Source organism: Sebastes fasciatus, chromosome 18 (assembly GCF_043250625.1).
Source record: "Sebastes fasciatus isolate fSebFas1 chromosome 18, fSebFas1.pri, whole genome shotgun sequence".
In the NCBI taxonomy this organism is placed as follows: Eukaryota; Metazoa; Chordata; class Actinopteri; order Perciformes; family Sebastidae; genus Sebastes; species Sebastes fasciatus.
The window spans coordinates 19,518,120-19,538,893 of record NC_133812.1 but is presented as its reverse complement, the minus strand read 5'-3'; the positions used below and the strand labels follow the sequence as shown (position 1 = coordinate 19,538,893).

The 20,774-nt window shown below is 41.1% G+C and overlaps 1 protein-coding gene across 3 annotated transcripts in view; it reads left to right on the top strand.

Annotated features, from left to right (window-relative positions):
• Positions 1-20,774, top strand: part of LOC141756060 (glutamate receptor ionotropic, kainate 2-like) — a 71,959-nt gene that overhangs the window by 26,007 nt on the left and 25,178 nt on the right. For 2 of the 3 annotated variants that reach the window (XM_074615508.1, XM_074615506.1), the window contains exons 2-6: positions 1,082-1,249; positions 2,848-3,111; positions 5,507-5,688; positions 8,714-8,767; positions 10,188-10,361. In XM_074615508.1, the coding sequence (XP_074471609.1) occupies positions 1,082-1,249; positions 2,848-3,111; positions 5,507-5,688; positions 8,714-8,767; positions 10,188-10,361 (842 nt within the window). The remainder of the gene's footprint in view (positions 1-1,081; positions 1,250-2,847; positions 3,112-5,506; positions 5,689-8,713; positions 8,768-10,187; positions 10,362-20,774) is intronic. The other variant, XM_074615507.1, reaches the window with a different exon arrangement.

The window sequence follows — 20,774 nt, the reverse complement described above, 5'->3', positions numbered from 1 at the left end:
TTCATGTACATCGGGGTCAAATTGACTGACATGCATTTTTTTGTGATTGCCAAATGCATGCAGGTAAATTATGTCTTGACACAATCTTGAATTGAGACACATTACTCTGGTGTTCAAACATTGCCTTCCTCTGTTTAGGATTCTGAACCACATTGGCGGACCATCTGGAGCTTTAATCGTCTTTGTTCAGCTCAAAATAATTGACAAGTCTGAAGGGAGCTGTTTTAAGTTGACAACACCTTACTTGGTAATTATATTGTCTGGCTCGTGCGGCGTGCCGAAACAGCGTGTATTGTTTATTTTTATGTCGAGGCTTTTACTTTGACAATTAATGAGCATCGCGAGGTGTGATTCGCAGATATATCCAAAAGGTAACAAGATTTCTCGGGTGGGCACAGCGTGAAACTCCCATCGGGACGCTCCTCCATTAACAATCAACCACAGTAATAGTCAAATGTGATGCAGAGATAATCATTTGAACTTCTGAGTCGATTTGTCTTTAATGGGTGTAATTAAGCTTCCTGATGTTTTCTGATTTGATTGGCCTCCTCCTTCTCTACGTCTGTCTTTTCTCTTCTTGCCCCACTTTAAATATCTGTCTGATTCCTCCCTTGGCTTTTTTCCTTTCCTCTACCTTTTTGCCTTTTTGCCCTCATTTCTCTGCTCCCTGCGCTCTCGTGTCTGTCTTCGCTCTCCTCTCGTTTGAGAATCGCTGAAATCAATGGGACAAAGTGGAAGAGTGAACCTTTCTGTCAAGGCTGAGTGAGGGAGTTAAAGAAGGGCACTCACCCCTGAACTCACCGCCCAATGTAACTAATTGCCTGTAATTACGCCGACAACTGCCACAGAATGCAAATCAGCTGAGAATCCAAATCGGCACTGTAAATCAGTTTCATGACGGCGTCTGGCTGAGCCGTGTAAAGCATTGAACACAATAGCATCAGTGTTAAAAATGATAGCGCCGCTTGAGCTGTAATTGCCCGCATCATATCGACCATTTACTTGAATGACAGTGTTAAGGAATCTGATTTGGAAATGGATACTCAGAGGTCTTGTTTTTTGTTTTTTTCTTGACCCACAGGAGGAATATTTGAGTCCATTGAGAGCGGCCCTTCGGGAGCAGAGGAACTAGCCTTTAAATTTGCCTTGAACACAATCAACAGGAACCGCACCTTGCTCCCCAACACCACGCTGACCTATGACATCCAGAGAATAAACATCTTCGACAGCTTTGAGGCCTCCAGGAAAGGTGAGTCAGGAGATATTTAGCAGAACCTCACCATGAGTGCTTGTTACTTTCCTATGGAATTGTTTTTCATTGTCTAGATCTGTTTAGTTGCAGCAACATATGTCAGAAATGAAGAAATAAATGGTTTGTCATATGGCTCCCATGCATTTAAGAAAGGTATTCTTAACAGTGACAAAGTAATGAAAATGACAACACTTGACATGAAAGAGTTTAAACATTTAGTACGAGGAACAAAGTTTGTTTCTGCAAATCCACTTGAAATGTTTGCTGATGACTGTTTGGTGTAACAGCTCACAGATTAGGTGGATTGAACATTAACTATCAAAGACTGGAGTCAAACACAGAAAATCCATTTAGACAATCATTTGCTGGGATCACACTCTATTTACTCTACAGTGCACTGTATTTACTGTCCATTATTGTATTATTTAAATGTGAAATGTACGCACTATACTGGAATAGTAGTCTGACGCCATCTTAACACTAATACAGTCTGAACTGTCTAAATGGCCACAACGGCTTGACGTTAAATTGATAAAATAGGCTTCTACATTTACATTTGATAGTTTTAAAACCTGCATTTTTATATAATTTTTTTCCTCGCTAGCAGTTTTCTTCTTCTCTGCCTTTGCTGGCACAGTGCTGCATTTGTTGGCACATTACAGCCACCAGTAGATAAGTGGAATTGTATAAAAGCATTGGCAGAAATGTGTTTCGCACCACCCATTATGCTCGTGTGCGTGCATACATGTCCCCCCTCCCCATCAGCTGGGCTGTGACCATTATGAAGCGCCTGTTCTGGTTACTTATTGTTTTTTTGGGGTGACACATGTGGGCAAAAATTGAACACCAAAAACGTTTAGAAACAGTGGTATTTAAAAACCCAACAGAAGCATTAAAGCTAGGGTTGGTAATGTTCTTCAAAATCATTAATTTGTTATATTTGTTGAAATTCTCTTTTAATCCCGGCAGCAATCAATAAATCCAATGCTTACTAATGGACTTATGGCATATGAGATGTGTATCTCTCCATCAGCTAAATTGATTTATGTAAACAGAAATGACCACTAAGAGTTCATTTGTCCATTTGTACATGGTAAAGTTTATCTGTAGTTAGGGATTTATCCTATAATGATTATTACTATCAATGTGTACTCTATTTATTATTATTTATTTTATCTTAATTTATTTTTTTAATCTGCTTTTCTTTTCTTTTCTTTCTTTTAAAAAAAATGTTTTAACTTTGTTTTTTGTTCTTTATCCTTTTTGCATCCGTAATGGGGGAGGGTTGGGTGGTGGTGGGAGGGAGCTTTGGGGGAAAAAATACCAAAATATGTAGGGAAAATCATTTATATGTGTGCTCTATTTGTATGTCTCTGTACACCTGATGTTACTCCCAATAAATTATTACGAAAAAAAAAAAAAAATCAAATACTCGAACAAAAAAAAAGATGAAATCTGATATTTGTGGCTCTCACAGGACTGTAATAAACCCGTCCAATTATTTAATTCGGTTCGAATGCTGTTGCTAGTTTCTCAACATTACCAACCCTAACTTTAAGCTAACTTGTTGCTTCTTCTGCTTGTCACCCTACCAGCATGTGATCAACTTTCCCTCGGGGTGGCGGCCATTTTTGGCCCCTCACACAGCTCGTCGGCCAACGCAGTCCAATCCATCTGCAATGCGTTGGGAGTGCCCCACGTCCAGACCAAGTGGAAGCACCAGGTGTCGGACAACCGGGACTCGTACTATGTCAGCCTGTACCCCGACTTCTCGTCCCTCAGCAGAGCCATCCTCGACCTGGTGCACTTCTTCAAGTGGAGGACGGTCACTGTGGTGTACGACGACAGCACAGGTACAGGTACAGTCGGTGTCTGTCTTCCATCTTCCAGTGGTGCTCCTGTTATGTGACAGTGTCTAAAACCTGCAGCCTTTACCCCTTAAAATGTCCAGAAAAACAAGAGGTACCAGGTGGACGACAAAAAGCAGCACTGCTGCTCAGAGTTCAGTGAGTGCTTTGTAACCTGTCAAGTTAATTCAGAAATCAATAGCTTACTGTTCTCCCTCAGTCCTGCAGGTGCTGCCCATGTCAGTCTTCCAGGAGAGTGAGCAGCAGCATGGAAAAAAAAGAGAACCGCATTACCCAGAATGACCCGGTGTCTCTTCAGATTAATGCAATGCAGAATTGTAGTATGTAGGGCTGTGACAACAGACGTTAATAACACGCAGAGACACTTGGTCTCTGAGGGCGGCTATCAAATGTGTCTGGGAGCCATTCCGTCTATCGTGTGACTTTGTGGAGTGGCTCATAATATGCGTTTTAAAAGACCAGTCGTATTTTAGCTGGAGTGCGGCGATATTTTTATGAGGTAAAGTGTAATCGCTCCAGAGAAGATAACAATATTCAAATGCTCAGTCGCAATTTATGAGCTATTTGGCGTGACGTGGTTGACAGCTTAATGTAGGTAAATTAGACAGAGTTGAGAGGAGGTTTAAATTTTCGACAGGTTGCATAATGAATTCACTCCCTACTCTGAGCAAATGAATATTGTCTCGTAGTTGACTTCCTAAATTGTGCCGCTAAATAAAAATTTAAACCATTTTCGGTTCCTTTTAACAGCGTGATAGTTTTTCTTCCTCCATCATCTCTACTTTCACTTTTGCATAGCGCCCGTACCCTAACCTCGGACAATATCCCTATGACTCGTCCCACTTGCCACATTATTCTGACTCATCTCCTTGACCTCTCTTCACTTCCTGCCTCGGAGCTCAGTACGTTAACACCCTCGTTCTCCGGCAAACTGCCCCAGCGAGATGCCAAAAGGTGACCCCTCGCCTCTCTCTCTCTGTCAGATAGGAGCGGCTCGGGCCTCCTCTGTGGAGCATTTCTGCTAAAACACACCTGACGCCCCTGAAAAGTGTGACAGCTGCATAGGCGCGTTGCTTTCCCCCCGCCGCTTCCACCTGGTCCCAGGCTGTAATCACACAGCTTCATGCTCCAGGGCCCCGCGTTGCTGATTGGAGCCTATCTGACGGCTGGCAGGAAAAACTATCGGAGGGGATAAAATATTCACACACAGCCGTTAGAAGATCCAGGGGGAAAGTCTGAAGGCATTAGCCAGAGCCCACAAACATCTACGCTGACAGTGTTTCCCAAACGTTGAGCTCCCTTGACAGATATTTTTTTTTTCTTGCCTAACACCTCCCAAAGTGTCGGCACGAACAAAAGCAGGGAGACGCGGACATGCCCCAGAGTAGGGATCTATTGGGATTACCTGAGGAAAGCTCTAGGTGGTTCAGTATTCCTCCCCACAATGGTACTTTTCACAACAAGACCTGCATGTTCCTATTTCACACCAATCTTTCTATAGGCCTCAGGGAGACCCAGCCCCACTCACAGTAAGACCATTAAACTGCTCACACAGCACTTCATTTCAAAATAAAAAATAGGCTGAGCTATCTTAAAGTGGTTCCACGGGAAAAAAAAAATCGTATCTCCCTCCAGTCCCCTCTCTCAAACTATCCTCGCTGCTCCATCCATTTTTATACCCATGACAAGTAATCATCTCTCCCATCAATCCAGCCTCTTTCATCCCTGCACTCTGAAGTTCTTTACTGAGGGAGAAACTCATTGTAATCTCATCGCAGTATCTCCCGGAGAGCTTTCTACCTGAGTGTGTGGCCCGAGAAATGAAAGGTGAAGATTGTAGCTCAATATGTGACGATGGCGTCAGGCTCCCTGGGGGCAAGTACGAGCCGGGCAAACAGAGCCTCTCTCATCAGAGCACATCTGAAGTGTGTGTGTGAGAGACGGGACCGGGAGAGGCGGGATTGACCGCAGCCCTTCCATCAGGATAAAATTGAACCTATTCCATGCTGCTGTATGTGGTATCGCGGAAGACGAGAGCGAATCAACATTTGGGAGGCTTCTGTGGGATTGGAAGTCTCTGTAGGAGGGTGCACATCGAAGGTTCTTTGCATTTCGTGCTTTTGGTATAAAAGAGTGCAATGTGCTGGGTTGGTGTTAAATTCTCTTGATAGGTCTGTTTGCTTGCCAAGCATGAGTAGGAGGATCAATAGACTGTGGATTAGGAAGGCATGCATATGAGCCCTTTTCTGCTGAGAAAACCTGAATCCAGTTTTTGTTGGCCTCCTCAGCATCGGAGATACTTCAAAATGGCAGCAGATCAAACACGATGTAGCCGCGTCTTTAAAATTCCTTTTTACACGCTATATGTGTCCTCTTTTGTCTGCAGGTCTCATTCGACTGCAGGAGCTGATCAAGGCGCCGTCACGATACAACATTCGTTTGAAGATCCGACAGCTGCCCACAGAGACCAAGGATGCCAAGCCACTTCTGAAGGAGATGAAGAAGGCAAAGGAGTTCCACGTCATCTTTGATTGTGGACACGAGATGGCTGCCTGGATCCTAAAACAGGTATGAACCCAGCTTAATGAGCCGGGATAGTTCATTAAGTTCATTGCAATAAAACAAACCTGGGGGGCTATTTATGGCACCCCAAAGTAATTAATATTAAATTAATTGATTAATTCATAACTATTAAATAAATAGTCATTTGAATAAATTTGTGTTAAATATATAAGTGACATTATTATGAAAAGCTATTAAAAGGTCTTATTGATAAAAATTGTATGTAGACAAATAAATATGTGTAAACAAAAAAAATTAATAATACATTTTAAATCATAAATTTTGCCGGGTCCAAAATGAATGTTTTGTTTATCTCTGTGGAAGATATCTGACATTTGGTTCCCACTTCTAAAAAGGCTTGTGAGCCAATATTAAAACGACGTTGGTATCACGTGGTATCTCTGGGTCGTCAGTTAGTGTGGAAAAGGGATAAATAGCTGAGATTGACGGTAAGTGCCTGGAAACGACTTGTTGTGACGTAAATGCAATGGAACGGGGGAGGGAGAATGCAACATCTAGTCGCTGAATGTTATCAACGTTATCAATAGCACTTTTAATTATTCAAATTCTAATAATAACAGTAGAGTTTTGTAAGTGTTAATTCAAAAGTTTGTTTTATTCACAATAACATTTATTTATATATTTGACACATGTTTATTAAGATGATTATTTATTTCATAATGTCTTTTTTATTTATTTACTATTAGGGCTGTCAATTGATTAAACTATTTAATTGCAATAATTGCATGATTGTCCATAGTTAATTACAATTAATCATTTTTTATTTCTTCAAAATGTACCTTAAAGGGAGATTTGTCAAGTATGTAATAGTCTTATCAACATGGGAGTGGGCAAATATGCTTTCTTTATGCAAATGTATATATATATATTTATTATTGGAAATCAATTAACAACACAAAACAATGACAAATATTGTCCAGAAACCCTCACAGGTACTGCATTTAGCATAAAAAATATGCTCAAATCATAACATGTCAGTGTGTCAGTGTGCTGACTTGACTATGACTTACCCCAAACTGCATGTGATGATCATAAAGTGGGCATGTCTGTAAAGGGGAGACTCGTGGGTACCCAAAGAACCCATTTTCATTCACATATCTTGAGGTCAGAGGTCAAGTGACCTCTTTGAAAATGGCCATGCCAGTTTTTTTGGAGCGTTATTTATCCTCCTTCGCGCCAAGCTAGTATGACATGGTAGGTACCAATGAGCCCACTACGAACTAAAAATCGCAAGTTGCGTTAACACGTTAAAGAAATTAGTGCCATTAAAAATGAATTTGCGTTAACGTGTTATTATCACGTTAACTTTGACAGCCCTATTTAATATTGAACAGTTTGGCTTTAAGTTCAATATGTAAACTGTAAGAGCAGTTAATGGAACAGTCTGCTACATTTATGAATAAGATGAGTGATTTTATTATATTACTTCCTGAATTAAATTAAAAGGGAATTAACTGCAGTCCCAAAATGTACATAATATCCCTTTATAGGAACATAGACTCGATACATAGACTCGTTCATTATGAGTGTGCACTAAAACAATAAGCTCATACTGTACGTGTTCCCTTTATTACTCTCTCTCTCTCTCTCTCTCTCTCTCTCTCTCTCTCTCTCTCTCTCTCTCTCTCTCTCTCTCTCTTTAAGCACTGATGCAAATGATTCAGATACCTACTTTCTGCTCTGTGCATCTTTAATCTCTTTATAGAATATTAGATCTCTACTAGTGACCCGTCATAATGGAAGCTCTCCATTGCACAATAAAGGATTTTTAATTAGAAAGTCTAATTCTGCTCACAGGCATGTTAAATTAATTTTACAGAGGCACGTTATTTATGAGAATGGTGGGGGTTCTTATTGAGCTGAAGTCTTCTCAGAAGCATATTGCACTGTTTGAATCCTTTATACAGCCGCGTGTCTACGGGAAGCAACAAGAATGATTATTTATTGATGCTGAATACTTGGTAGGCACAACAAAACATCAACTGTATGTCAACAGCTCAGTTCAGTGCTTCCTCCAACACAATCCTGACTGAAGTCGGAGTGTACGTTTTTGTACAATAACTGCAATGCTTTCCTGTATTTGTTATGGCCACAAGTGTACTAATAATAATTCAATTAGGGATGTCACATTACCAGGAATCTAGTAGTCAAAACCAATACCAGTAAAATTCCACGATTCTCGATACCAATTCGATACCATGATAAAAAACAAAAGTGAAACAATAAATCCCATGTACTTCAACATCCACTCTTTTGTTACCGTTTGCATACTGGTTGTTGTTAGAAAGTTAAACAGGTCATAACTCCCTCTCTATTATCTATTTTATATTGCTGTGAAAACATCTCCCTCAAACAACTGGATTTATTCAAGATTTAAAAAAAAAAAAAATACATTTTACTTTATTTGGATTACGTTTGAACACATAACACTAGAATTGTTTCACTCAATGCTCATTTTTACTGAATAGAGCCTGAACGTATCATAATGTAAGTCACAACAACAACAACAGCTAACATGAACTAGCTCTCGTCCTGCCGATTTCAACACAGATTTGTTGTTCTCAATGTGGCCTATAAAAAATAGGATGCATCCCTGGGCACGTCGATAGTGAGTTTACTATGTCCCAAACACATTTTCTATCATCCCCGGGACAATGGGACGCCGTTAGTCTCGAGCCCTGACGGTACCTGCGGTACTGTAGAAAAACGAGTACCGTCACGTTACCATCGTTAGAATTTTGGCATCGACTTTTTACCGAAGTATCGGTTCTTGTGACATCCCTAAATTCAATATGTCTTTTAATCAATCACCAACCCAACCTGGACGCACCTCTGGTCTCTTTTAATGTGAAACTTGTTCCTTTGTCAGCAAAGAGATGTCAGTGTCAGACTACACAGGTTAAATAAAAGCTAAATGAAGAATTAAAATTAAATGAATAGAGTAATAAGCTCATTATGCTATTAATCTTTTATTTTGTACTCACTACCGGATGCTCTTTTCTCCCTGTAGGCCCTGGCCATGGGTATGATGACAGAGTACTACCATTATATTTTTACTACCCTGGTGAGTACGCAGCCACTTCTTTTTTTTTATGTTGACAAAATGCAATTATATAGTATATTGTAATTTTTTTTGCACAGCTCTATCCACTTAAATTTGAGTGTGGTTTTAACTGTTTTTGTTTGCTGGAGTGCTCGTTGCGAGGCAAAAATACATCCGTCTGTCTGAAAAGCTGTTTTTCTTCTCTGAGAATAAAATTAAATATGACTCAACCAGGAGCCAGTCAAAGAAAAAAAACACACTATTATTTTCCTTTTGTGTGAAGCATTATGAACCTGAACTACAACCTGAATTCGTGCTGATAGAAATAGATGGCCTTGTAAAGCTGACTCATTGTCACGTAGCTCATTATAAATACACTCTTTGCATTTGAAAGTAGCAGTTGTGAAAGTTTAACTACAGTTTATTCTCTACATTCTACGCCAACCTCCTCGCCCCGTGCGGCTGTCCACAACCCTGAGTGCAGAAAACAAAAGCGGTTGGAGATATTTTATTCTGACTCTGACAGCGATTGAAGTTCTCCAAAAGTTCTTTGATCTAACCACTACAAAGATTGCTTGCTACACTGCCGATGAACAGCAGCACATCTTCGGTGAGCCCAGAGAACAGAAGACTGAGAGCTCAGATAATAGCCCTGAGCAGATGAGACTGTCACCCATTTGGTCCATTATAGCTAACAAACAAATGGCACGCTGTGTTGTTTGGAGCACAATTGGAAAGTCTGAGTGAAAGGTCGGAGAAAACCGACCTAAAAAAGGACATTTACCAGTGCACAGGACGTGTAACGACCCCTTGTGCATCCACATAAGAACCTGGCTAGATGAAAGGGGAGTGAGTGACAGCAGGTTTGTCATTGGGAAAGGGAAGAGAATAGTGATTATAGGCCTCTGTCGGCGGCATGCTGCTGCTTGTCGGGGTGGAAACATGCCTACTTTAACAGTGTTTGGCCGGTCGAAGGCCACGGTGCCGGCCAAAGCTGCTGTATGCTGGTACTGAGCCATCCGTGCTGCTTTCGGAATAGGACAGCAAACATTGACCGTGGCACCCGCTTCCGCACTCGGCGTCCGTCACCTGCTGTTGTTCTGTCAACTGTGTTGTTGCGTCCCAAAGACATCTGCCTGGTGTGATGCCAGACATGCTGTACGCGGGACGATTGGGTTGTCCTTTCACTTCCACATGATAGATGGCAGTCCACCAAAAGCCGGCCTGTAACCTTGAATGCCTTGCCTTCATCAAGGCTGCTGCTGCCTCAGCACGAGATAAAATAGCTCCTGAAATACCTTCAACTGCACTCTTCTGCTCTCACTCAAATGACTGATCTTAATTACTGAGGACAGATGAGACATGTGCAGTAAGCAAAGATAAGAAATTAATTAATTTGGGCGCTCAAACACATGTAGACTTTTATCTTTTACGCATCCAGGACCTTTTTGCCCTCGACATGGAGCCGTATCGCTACAGTGGAGTCAACATGACCGGGTTCCGCATCCTCAACACGGAAAACTCTCAGGTGTCGTCAATCATCGAGAAGTGGTCAATGGAGCGACTACAAGCCCCGCCCAAACCGGACTCAGGCCTGCTGGATGGATTCATGACGGTAGGCTCAAACCAATTTTTTTTTATGCTGCTTACGTAATGCAAACATTATGCTGTGTATGCAAAAAAACATGTTTATAGCTGCACTTTGTTCTAGTATGTCCAAATGACCGAATTAATCTAAAGCCATATCTAATGCAACAGCACCTTTGGGGGTTTTATGCCGCAGGCACTTGTGTGTAGGCCTATATAGAGAAAAAAATCATGTTGTGAAATATACAATATTTTTCGAGGAGAATAAACGAGCCCAAGTTGTCAATCACAAGTCCCATGGTGAAGGGCTCCTGGGGTGGGCACGGGAGCAGCATCAACGCCCTCTGCGTGGTGCTTTCAGGGCCGGTGCTCCTGGGTCTAAATGCTCCGTAATGAGGCGGTGTGAATGGTAATAGCCGTTTATCTGCCCTCCCGCCTCTCACAACTCTCCTCTGGGAGCGTGGCCAAAATATGACAATCTGTCAGTGTTCATGCAGAGAGGGGGAACAAATTGGATGGAAATTATGGCCTTGGATTTTTAGGATGGCATCCAAAAAATCATGGGGATAAGGTGATTTGAAAGTGAAAAAGGGAATGGAGCTCGTCATGGACGTTCAAGGTCCCTCTGAGGGTGTTGTTGTAAACAGTGAATTTACTCCACCTCCCTCACGAAGCCTTTCCCTTGCAGACAAACACCTTTTTTTTCCTTGCTTTCAGTCAGCCGTTCTTTCTTCTTGCCAGACTTCAGATCTGGTATCAGAAATCTGTGTAATGAAAGATGTGTCTTTTCATCAAAGACTTAAGGACAGATATGCCTATTCATATATCAGTCACAGCCTTAATTCACACTGATGAAAAATGAAAACACACACTCCCTCATGTTTTTTCTTTACTTTCCTAATAAAGCCATGTAAATATACAACAGATTACTACAATGTCTTGCCAGAAACATACAGCTATAAATATAGAAATTCATATTTAATTTCCCCATATCCTTTTCTTCATGTGGCACTCGATTGTGCAAGCACAAGCAAAGCAGTTACTGTATGTATGCAAAAAGATTAATGCATCACACAAAGAGGTTAAATCACTTTATTTATTTTTTCTCCCTAAGCCGGAAATTAATGGATATTAGTGGAGAATGTTGAATTGATTCATTAACATAGCATGAATCATTTTGTCAGATCCTATACTACATATTGACATATCTCACTGGACTAGAACCGCCGTTAAATAATGAATAATGCGTCCAAAGGCTCCTCCGAGCCTGATAAAGTACTTCATTAGAGTGTTTCTTTTTATAAATCCCGGCTCTGATGTGTTTTATTCTTTGGAGTGTTTTGCCCTAAGAGGATTCCTTATAATGCGTCAATGAAGAAACAGCTGCGTGAATATAAAAACATCGTCGTTTTAATGGTATAATAAAAGGAATAATGGAGAAACAGTTCTGCTGGTGATTCTGAAAAATAGCCCGTATCTACGTTACGAACGTAGAATAATATTTGGTTTCTCTGCAACTCAAATATGTTTTAATTAATTTATAGATCTTCCTGACATTTAATGCAACTGTGCTCAGGGCCGAGAAGCCACCTTGAAGGGTATCATTAAATTAAAGTGGGCTGCAGCAGCCAGTGTGTGACCTTCCACCCCCGACCCTCCCTCCAGCCTTTTATTCCCCCTCTCTCTCTCTCATACCTCGTTCTCATTCTCTGCAGCACAGAAGCCTTGCTGGGCTCCGGGCTTGTTTGTGCTCGGTGACCAGGCAACAGTTGTGTAGCAATGGTTACCAGGACAACGCCGTCCGTGTCACCTTGTGATTTCATGAAGGATTGATTGACTGAGATGGGAGGAGGGGGGGGGGGGGGAGGGGGGAGGAGGAGGAGGAGGGTTAGAAGGTTGGCAGGGAAGGTGAGATGGCGGCAACAGGAGGGGAGCCGATGAGGAAGGAAAGATGGGGGTGGGGGCGTTACAAGAGGTTCATGCGGTGTTTTATCACGCCACTAGGCTCGCAATAATGCGTGGTAGTGTATAATCACAGTGACACTCTGCGCCTTGGGTGAGGCTGAGTGTTGTCTCTCAGGGAGGGATGCATAATGAGAAGTCCCTCCTCGACCCAGGCAGGCTCGCGGCCACGAACGCACTCGCCTCTTAACTCCGTTTGTCAGAGTATCTCTGACGTGGAGGGGTGCATAATAAGAGTGGGGGGGTGCTAATTAGTCCGGTTCATTTGTGTGTGGACGTACAAGTGTGTGTGATCTCGTTTGTTTGTGTCGACTCTTTAATCATATCCCTGGAGTAATTTGGAGCTCAAATTATTGTAACCCTCGATCTCCATGAGAATTAACAACAGTTAGAGACCCACAACCTGTTAGAAAGATAGATAGATAGATAGATAGATAGATAGATAGATAGATAGATAGATAGATAGATAGATAGATAGATAGATAGATAGATAGATAATCTGATTACTGTTTAGTCCCATCTGTGTATATTAATTGCCTACAGCTAATGAGATATTTGGTTTGAATGCTTCGTAGTAATTTGCATTCTTTTAAATCCCCATTCACTGAGCTAAGTATATACTTGGATTTAATTGAGTTAAAGAAGAAAAAAAAATAGTTTTCCCAGTTGTACGCCTCGCTGAGGCTTTAGGGCCAGATATTTTTCTACATCTGCATCATTTCATTTATGTCTACATTTCACTGAGCTATAATTACCGCAACAGAGGGCGGGATGTTCTCCAGTGTCACCAATGCAATCCTGGTGTAATAGCTCATAATAATGGCTCTCTTATTAATAGAGAGCGGTTGTTTGGGTAATATGTACAACGTGATGGGGGCTGCTGCTGGAGTTCGCATGGGACACTGTAAAAAGCATGTAAGCGTAACACAGGCTAATTGGGAACACAACAGACGTATGACGATGCTCCAGATAGTGACAAACTAGTGAAGAACTAGCAGCTATTGCTGAGATTTCCTTGAGCAGGGCGCTTTACTTCATATCAGCACAACAACATGCATGCTCAGCAAACTTACAGTAAATAATTGCTAATGACAACGATTTTAAAAAACAATTCAGCATTTGTCCACAACACAGAAAAGCAAATTGCTTTTTTTCATCATAAAAACACAGTTTGACTGCATGTAGTACACAATAAGGAAAGCTACTCTTGGTGACATAAAGATGATTAAAGAGGGGAAGAGATGCATAAGGACGCTCAAGGGAACGTTTAGTATATTTCCCATAATAATAATATGGTTATAATCCTTAAGATTTCCATGATATAATGCTGTTTATGGCCAGCATATTTTCAGCAATAGCCATTCAATGTATTTGCATTATCTAACTCCCTCCCTATAGGCTATACTCCGCAGTCAGTCCGCCTTTCCTCCATGGGATACAGAGTGCACTCCCACGCGCAAGGGACTGACAGGAAATGATGCATGCCGGGTCCCATTTCACAAAATTTGCAACATGAGATCATTTCCTCACCTTTTAGTTCTGACACATTTCACTAATCAAAACAAACCCGGCCCGCGATGCTTGCCTGAGCATCCGAGTTCCCTCGCAGATTTATCTGCATTGGTGACTGAGTGACAATAATTTGTGAAACGTGACGCTGCCAGCCGCCCTTTTGCAGTCTGCACGTGAGCGGCGTTTGCAAATCGCTTTTGTGAAACCCTGCACGTTATTTTTGAGACAAAAAATATCAGGAGTGTGTGTGCATTTTACATTAAAGGCAACATACGATCATGAGCTCAGTGGACTTCTTTATTGGACTTAGATTAATGGCACAATGAAGCCTCTCACAGTTGGTTTGGGTGCACTGTAAACACACACAAGGGTTTGCTCATCTTCTTTCACTCAAAGTGCATTTGCTCTCCTCGGTGGTCAATATAAATGTAATTATGGACTGAACTCTGGGGCCTGTATTATTAAAACACACTTGCCGGTACCGCCAGTAACCACCAGATCAATAAAGACTGAAATTATATCAACAGGTTTTAAAGTAATGTTTTAACTTTCAGGGCTGGATGATTTACTAATATTAGGATTCAAAACAGGGCTGCACGATTTTGAAAAATCATTTATTATTGTGGTTGTTTTGATTTATATTGCAGTTGTGATATGATTTGCAATATTAGAGGGAATGATCATTTTTACATCGTTTTCATTGAAAAACATATTAAAATGATTATGGTGTGATTTTTGCAGGGATCTGTACCAAACAAAGATGTTTTCTTAAGTCTGTAGAATATGATATGTTGGCCAGGACATCTCTGCAACACGACTATGTTTAATTTTTACATAAATTTCACCTTTAACAAATATTGCGCCTCCTGCGATTTCAAAATTGCCGTAGGCCATATTGCGATTTCGATAAAAAAAAATGAAAAGTATGCTTGTTAAGAACTACATTATGGATGTTTTTTCACATCTCAAATTAGGGATTGTGTGTACAGAGGAAGAGAAACAGGGAGGGAGCAGGGTTGCAGAGAAATGCACCGGGGGACGGACAGACGGGGAGAGACAAAGAGAGATGGGGGGAGAAAACGGATACCTTGCTGCATTAACAAGCACTGCTGGGAGTAGAGTGGGAACCACCCACACAGAGAGAACGGGATAGAGGAATCTGCTAGTTGGCAACTGCGCTCTGGTTGGAAGGTGTTTTACCATGCATGTTTACATACATACAAGTGTGTGTTTGTATTGTACGTGTATGTAAGTGTGAAGCACACACTGTAAGATGTCTGATTCAGTTTGACTCAGGTTTGCTGTTGGGTAGCACATGGCTGCCATGGAATCTGACAACGGGGAAGAGAATGCCGACACATGAACCTCTCTACTATGCGTCATTCATGCAGCGTTTCAACCAAATGAGGGTCCTCAATGAGGATGTGGAGCCAAATTTGGATATGATATTGAATAGAGGACACATTCTGTCATTGTGCCGGATGAATCACTGCACAAATAAACTCTCCGTTTATGGGGGATTCATTTTTATTTGTTTAAAACTTGAGATTTCACCCTGCAGCTTAAATAGTTCTACAGTAGATGGAAGTGCTCACAGTAAATATCCACACAGATTTGATTTGATTCAGCATCCAACCGATGCATCAGCATGACTATTAATCGGACAATTTTATCTTGTTACAGATATTACTATCAATATATCATATGCTGTTTATGTCAGCTAATTAGTAACAACAGATTGAAGTACATAAATGATGAAAAATGTGTAGAAACAGTGAAGCAATTACATAATTTGTCCACTAGGACTTACACATTTTAACTGTAAAATATCCCACTCAGTACATATCTTGGTTACAATTCATTTATAACCAAATTTAAGGGGCCCTTATCAAAAATAGTTTATTTGTCACGTGTTTAAAAAACAAATACCGGCCTATATATACATGTATATGTATTTTTTTATATGTCTAATTAAGTGTTATTGTAACCTGCTCTCCGGTCCTTTGATAACACACATATTCTTTGCAGCTACATAGATGTAAGCTACCGGGTTGTACTCCACTATTGGTTCACAGGTTGGTTGCGTCCATTACAGCAATGTGATCTCCCTCCCTCTGATCCCAGTTGGCAGAGCAGAGAGCCTTTTAAAGACCGCGACTGTGGAGAGCAGACACTCGATGCCCTGTGCCGGGCACCACCAGCTGGGCTTGGCACAGCTTCAACATTATTAGCACCAATGCTCCCTTGGTCCATAGAAGCCTTTTGTGAGTGAAAATAGGCAGCGGGAGAGAGAGAGAGAAAGAGAGAGATGGAGAGGTGGAATTTAGAAAGAGAGAGATTTATTATCTTTTTCCCCTTGATTTTGTTCCCTCTAACACATTTGACTTTAATGTCTCATTTGTTTATTGTCTTTACATGCTAATAAACTAGGCTGAAAGAGGAAGAAAGAGAATTCAATACCATAGAGTGGTGCAGGAATGAGTCCTAAAACCAGGAAATGAGTTAGCATTTTTTCCCTTCCGGTTGCCTCGTCTGGAAGTCAATGGGTATTTTTTAATGGGTTTTTAGTTAGATGACTGAAATAAGGTCAGGTAATACGTCAGTAAACAATCCACTCGTGAATTTTTAAGCTTTGGCGTGTCTTCAAAAAGGCGGTTGCGAACAAGTGGCTAAATGAGATAACTAAACGTCATCATGCCGACTTGTACGACTTTATACAGCCTCGTTGTGAATACTCGCGCTCATTCGACCATGGTGTAGTTCGTTTTTAGCCTAACGTTAGCTTTTTACTTCTGGCGATTGCATTTACACTTCAATAATCATAAAGTGGTGTTCATTTGTGAGGATAATCTTGCTGAACAAAACGTGTAAGTATCGTAACCGTTTGTGGCAAACGAAGCCTATATAAGAGCTTATTTTCTGCAATAATCCAAAACACAATGGAAAAATCCCATTGGCTTCTTGTCAAGGGAACCCAGGACGATGATAACTTCCGGGTTGGCCGACAAAAAATACGTCATCCCTGTTGCACTCTATGAAGATAAATTAGTCTTGCATAGCTAGACCTTTCTCCACAGCGTTGTGTCAGCGCTAAAGAAAGGAGTTATTCTGCTATAGGGGAAAAAAGCTCTCTGGCTTGTTTATATTTCTTTAAGCCAATCACAATTTTCTTGTTCGGCTCTAAGCACAGGATGCAACGATGGTGCTCTTGCAAGATAGATAGTGCAGATAGCAGAAGAGGAAGAGAATGGCGGCTGAAATAGGCGGCCAATGGCAGACTTATACCTACAGTCTACATCCGGTGAGTCAGACTACAAATAGGTTAAACACCGCCAAACAGATTGCCTAACACTATCCTTTGAACTGTAAAAGCTTTGTCACTCTGGAAATTTTGAAAAGTTTATGTAGCTGATGAAGTGCGGGGAGTGAAAACCCATGGAGTGGGCACCACCTAGCTTCTTTAGCTAAACGTGGCTGGAGGCTGATTAAATATGAGGAAAGGCCATCATGTTAAACAGCCACTTAGTCAGATGTAGGTTAGGCAGCGTGGTGCTAATTAGGGTGGACTCTGAAGTGGACAGTGCTGCCAACAGCATGCTGTTGCCTGAAGGGTCTGGTGGGACACCACTGCTCGGAGCATTCACAACCTCTTTTGTCAGACTTAGTTAGGCACGCATCATATTTGATGTTTCTTATGTGCGGTTACTTACAGTAACAATCTTTGATCGCCCTCCTTCAATCTTTAGCCATGGCTGTAGGGATGGCAATGTAGGTCTGTCAGTCAGTTGGTCCATCAATTTGGTCTAAACTGAAATATAATAATACAAGTAGGGCTGTCAAAGTTAACGCGATAATAACGCGTTAACGCAAATTCGTTTAACGCCACTAATTCTTTAACGCATTAACGCAATCGATCTTTCAGAGGCTGTAGCGGACTCAGTTTTAAAGCTAGACTGAAGATACTGGCATCATATGACACTAGAAAAAGGAATCCATTGGTACCAACCATGTCATACTAGCTTGTCGTGAAGGAGGCTAAATAATGCTCCAAACATATGCTACATTTTGGTGAAGAAAAACTGTCATGGCCATTTTTAAAGGGGTCCCTTGACCTCTGACCTCAAGATATGTGAATGTAAATGGGTGCTATGGGTACCCACAAGTCTCCCCTTTTCAGACATGCCCACTTTATGATAATCACATGCAGTTTGGGGCAAGTCATAGTCAAGTCAGCACACTGACACACTGACAGCTGTTGTTGCCTGTTGGGATTGAGCTTGCCATGTTATGATTTGAGCATATTCTTTCAGGCTAAATGCAGTACCTGTGAGGGTTTCTGGACAATATTTATCATTGTTTTGTATTGTAAATCGATTTTATATAATAAATATAAACATACATTTGCATAAAGTAAGCATATTTGCCCACTTTCATTTTGATAAGAGTATTAAATACTTGACAAATCTCCCTTTTAAGGTACATTTTGAACTGATAAAAAAACGGATGATTAATTTGCGATTAATTGCGATGAATCATGGACAATCATGCGATTAATCGCAATTAAAAATTGTAATTGATTGACAGCCCTAAATAAAAGTTATAATAATAATAAGTTAGGGTTACATATTCATCGTCCCCAGAGGATGTATCCTACAGTACTGTCTTTAAAAGTTAGCTTTAAGCTCAAAGCACTGCTGTTCATAGATACAGCCTCACAGAGCTGCTAGCGTTTATGTAGACTCTTAATCTTGTTATATACTAAATAAATACATTCTGCTTATTGCTTTTGCTTTCACCCAAAATTAGACACAATTTTTATGGATAAATCCGGTTTGCAGGAAAATGTTTCTGGCAGCAGCATCAGGGGTTTGTTTGGAACAAACAGAAGAGGGACTAGGTGGTTAGCACGAGCAGTCTGTGCATGTTTGAACTGCTTCTCCCATTTAGCTTTGTATACACAATGTTTGTTTTCAGTGTTTGATAAGGTCACTAACTCTCTCTCCCCTTCTGGCTTTTTCCCCAAGTTCAAATATACTTTTTATCGGCATTGCAGGAAAAAAACAAAAACCTCCAGTGATGTGGCAAGTTATTCTTGAAACAAAAAGATCACTCAAAGTACAGTGTAAGGTCGGAGTGGAGGTTTTGTCAATATTCAAGCATCTGTCAGTATTTGACAAGATAAGGGTTCTTTAATAGCTCTCCATCAATACTGAATAGATGCATCAAACAGAGTTCAGCTCACTCTCTCACCACTCCCACAGGACCCTTTCTTTTAAACCAGAAAACTCTGCAGTGTAGTCCTTTATCCCCCTTTAAAGTGTGCTTAAATCTACAATAAAACCATGAATGTGCTTTCACATAAATCCAGCACCATCAGTGGATCCGTTGCCCAGGGATCCTCGTCGGAAGGAGCCAGTCTTACTTCCCTGTGAAAAAAAAAAACTCATATAAAAATGAAATGCAACAAGGCCGCTATGTTGCCTCAGCATGTGGAAATGCAATGTGAGAAAGGGATTAAACCTCCAACGCACACAGAAAAAAAAAAGCTGGAAAAATGACAGTGACTGCACTGGCAAAGCCCCATATAAACCCGCACTCTGAGCAACACTCACACACACAGCTCAGTGAAATACTGTAGAGACGAGCAGAGAGAAAGACAAAAGGGATGAAAGGGAGGAGGGACTGCGGAGAGACAGGGGCAGAACATCGACGGCCAGAAAGAAAGAGACGAAGAGAGACAGAGTGGAAAAGTTACGGACAGAGAGAGAGAGATGGCACTATACTGAGCTGCAGTCACCCGAGGGCTTTTTCCCCACCAAAATGATCTGACACTGCCTGCTTTCCCTTCTCTGCTACAAGGCCTGAAACAGCCGTAATATGCCCCATAAATCACATATGTCACATTTCAGTATTTTTCCAACTGCTGTCTTTTCATTTTTTGTCCGAGAAGTAAAAGTTTGCACAATTCCCAATGCACTGTTTCATGGCCCAGGGTCTCATGTAACACACCAGTGCCAGAAATACATGGTTATAGTACATCTTACATAAGAATCTAATTACTACAGTAGTAAAGGCCAAAACATCAGATACATGTGGGAACTGTATCGCTTCTTGGACTTTAAAGAAATTGTTCAACATTTTGGGCATCACGCATATTTGCTTTCTTACTGAGAGCTAAATGAGAAGATTGATACCAAACTCATATATTTATGTTCACGTTCGCTTAATAGCTTAGCATAAAGACTGGAAATAGGGGGAAACTGCTAGCATTGCTCTGTAGAAGGACCAATCACTGTGTTCATGCACCGGGTTGATGGTGCGAAAATAGGGCCTATTTAATGGGCTACGTAGTTATGTTGTTGTGGGCTTTTTTTTTGTATATTTTTAAATAATAGTATTAAAATAGTATTAGTAAAGTATAGTAAAAAAAAAAAATTCTCCCCTAATTTGGGGCGCCCCTATGGATGGATGCCGCCCCTAGCATTCGCCTATACCGCCTATGCCTAGGGCCGGCACTGCGGAGTCTGTTATCAATCTTGTCATCTAATTCTCAACAAGATCCTCATTGTGATTCATTTGTGACAGTGTTATAGAGCTTCATCCATTGTCAGAGAGTCTATTTTTGTCTATGCAGTTAGCCCACCAACTAGCTGCTCTTTAAAGGTGCAGTGTGTAGGATTTGGCGATATTTAGCGGTTGAGATTGCAACCAACCGAAACTTCTCCCTTGTGCCAAGCGGTTAAGAGAACTATAGTGGCCGATGCGAAAACGTGAAAACGCGAATGGCCCTGTCTAGAGCCAGTGTTTGGTTTGTCCATTCTGGGCTACTGTAGAAACATGGCGGCCTGCCCCGGGAAGAGGACCCGCTCTATATGTAGATATAAACGTCTCATTCTAAGCTAACTAAAACACAACGATTCTCATTTTCAGGTGATTAAACACTAAAGAAAACGTACTTTAATTAATA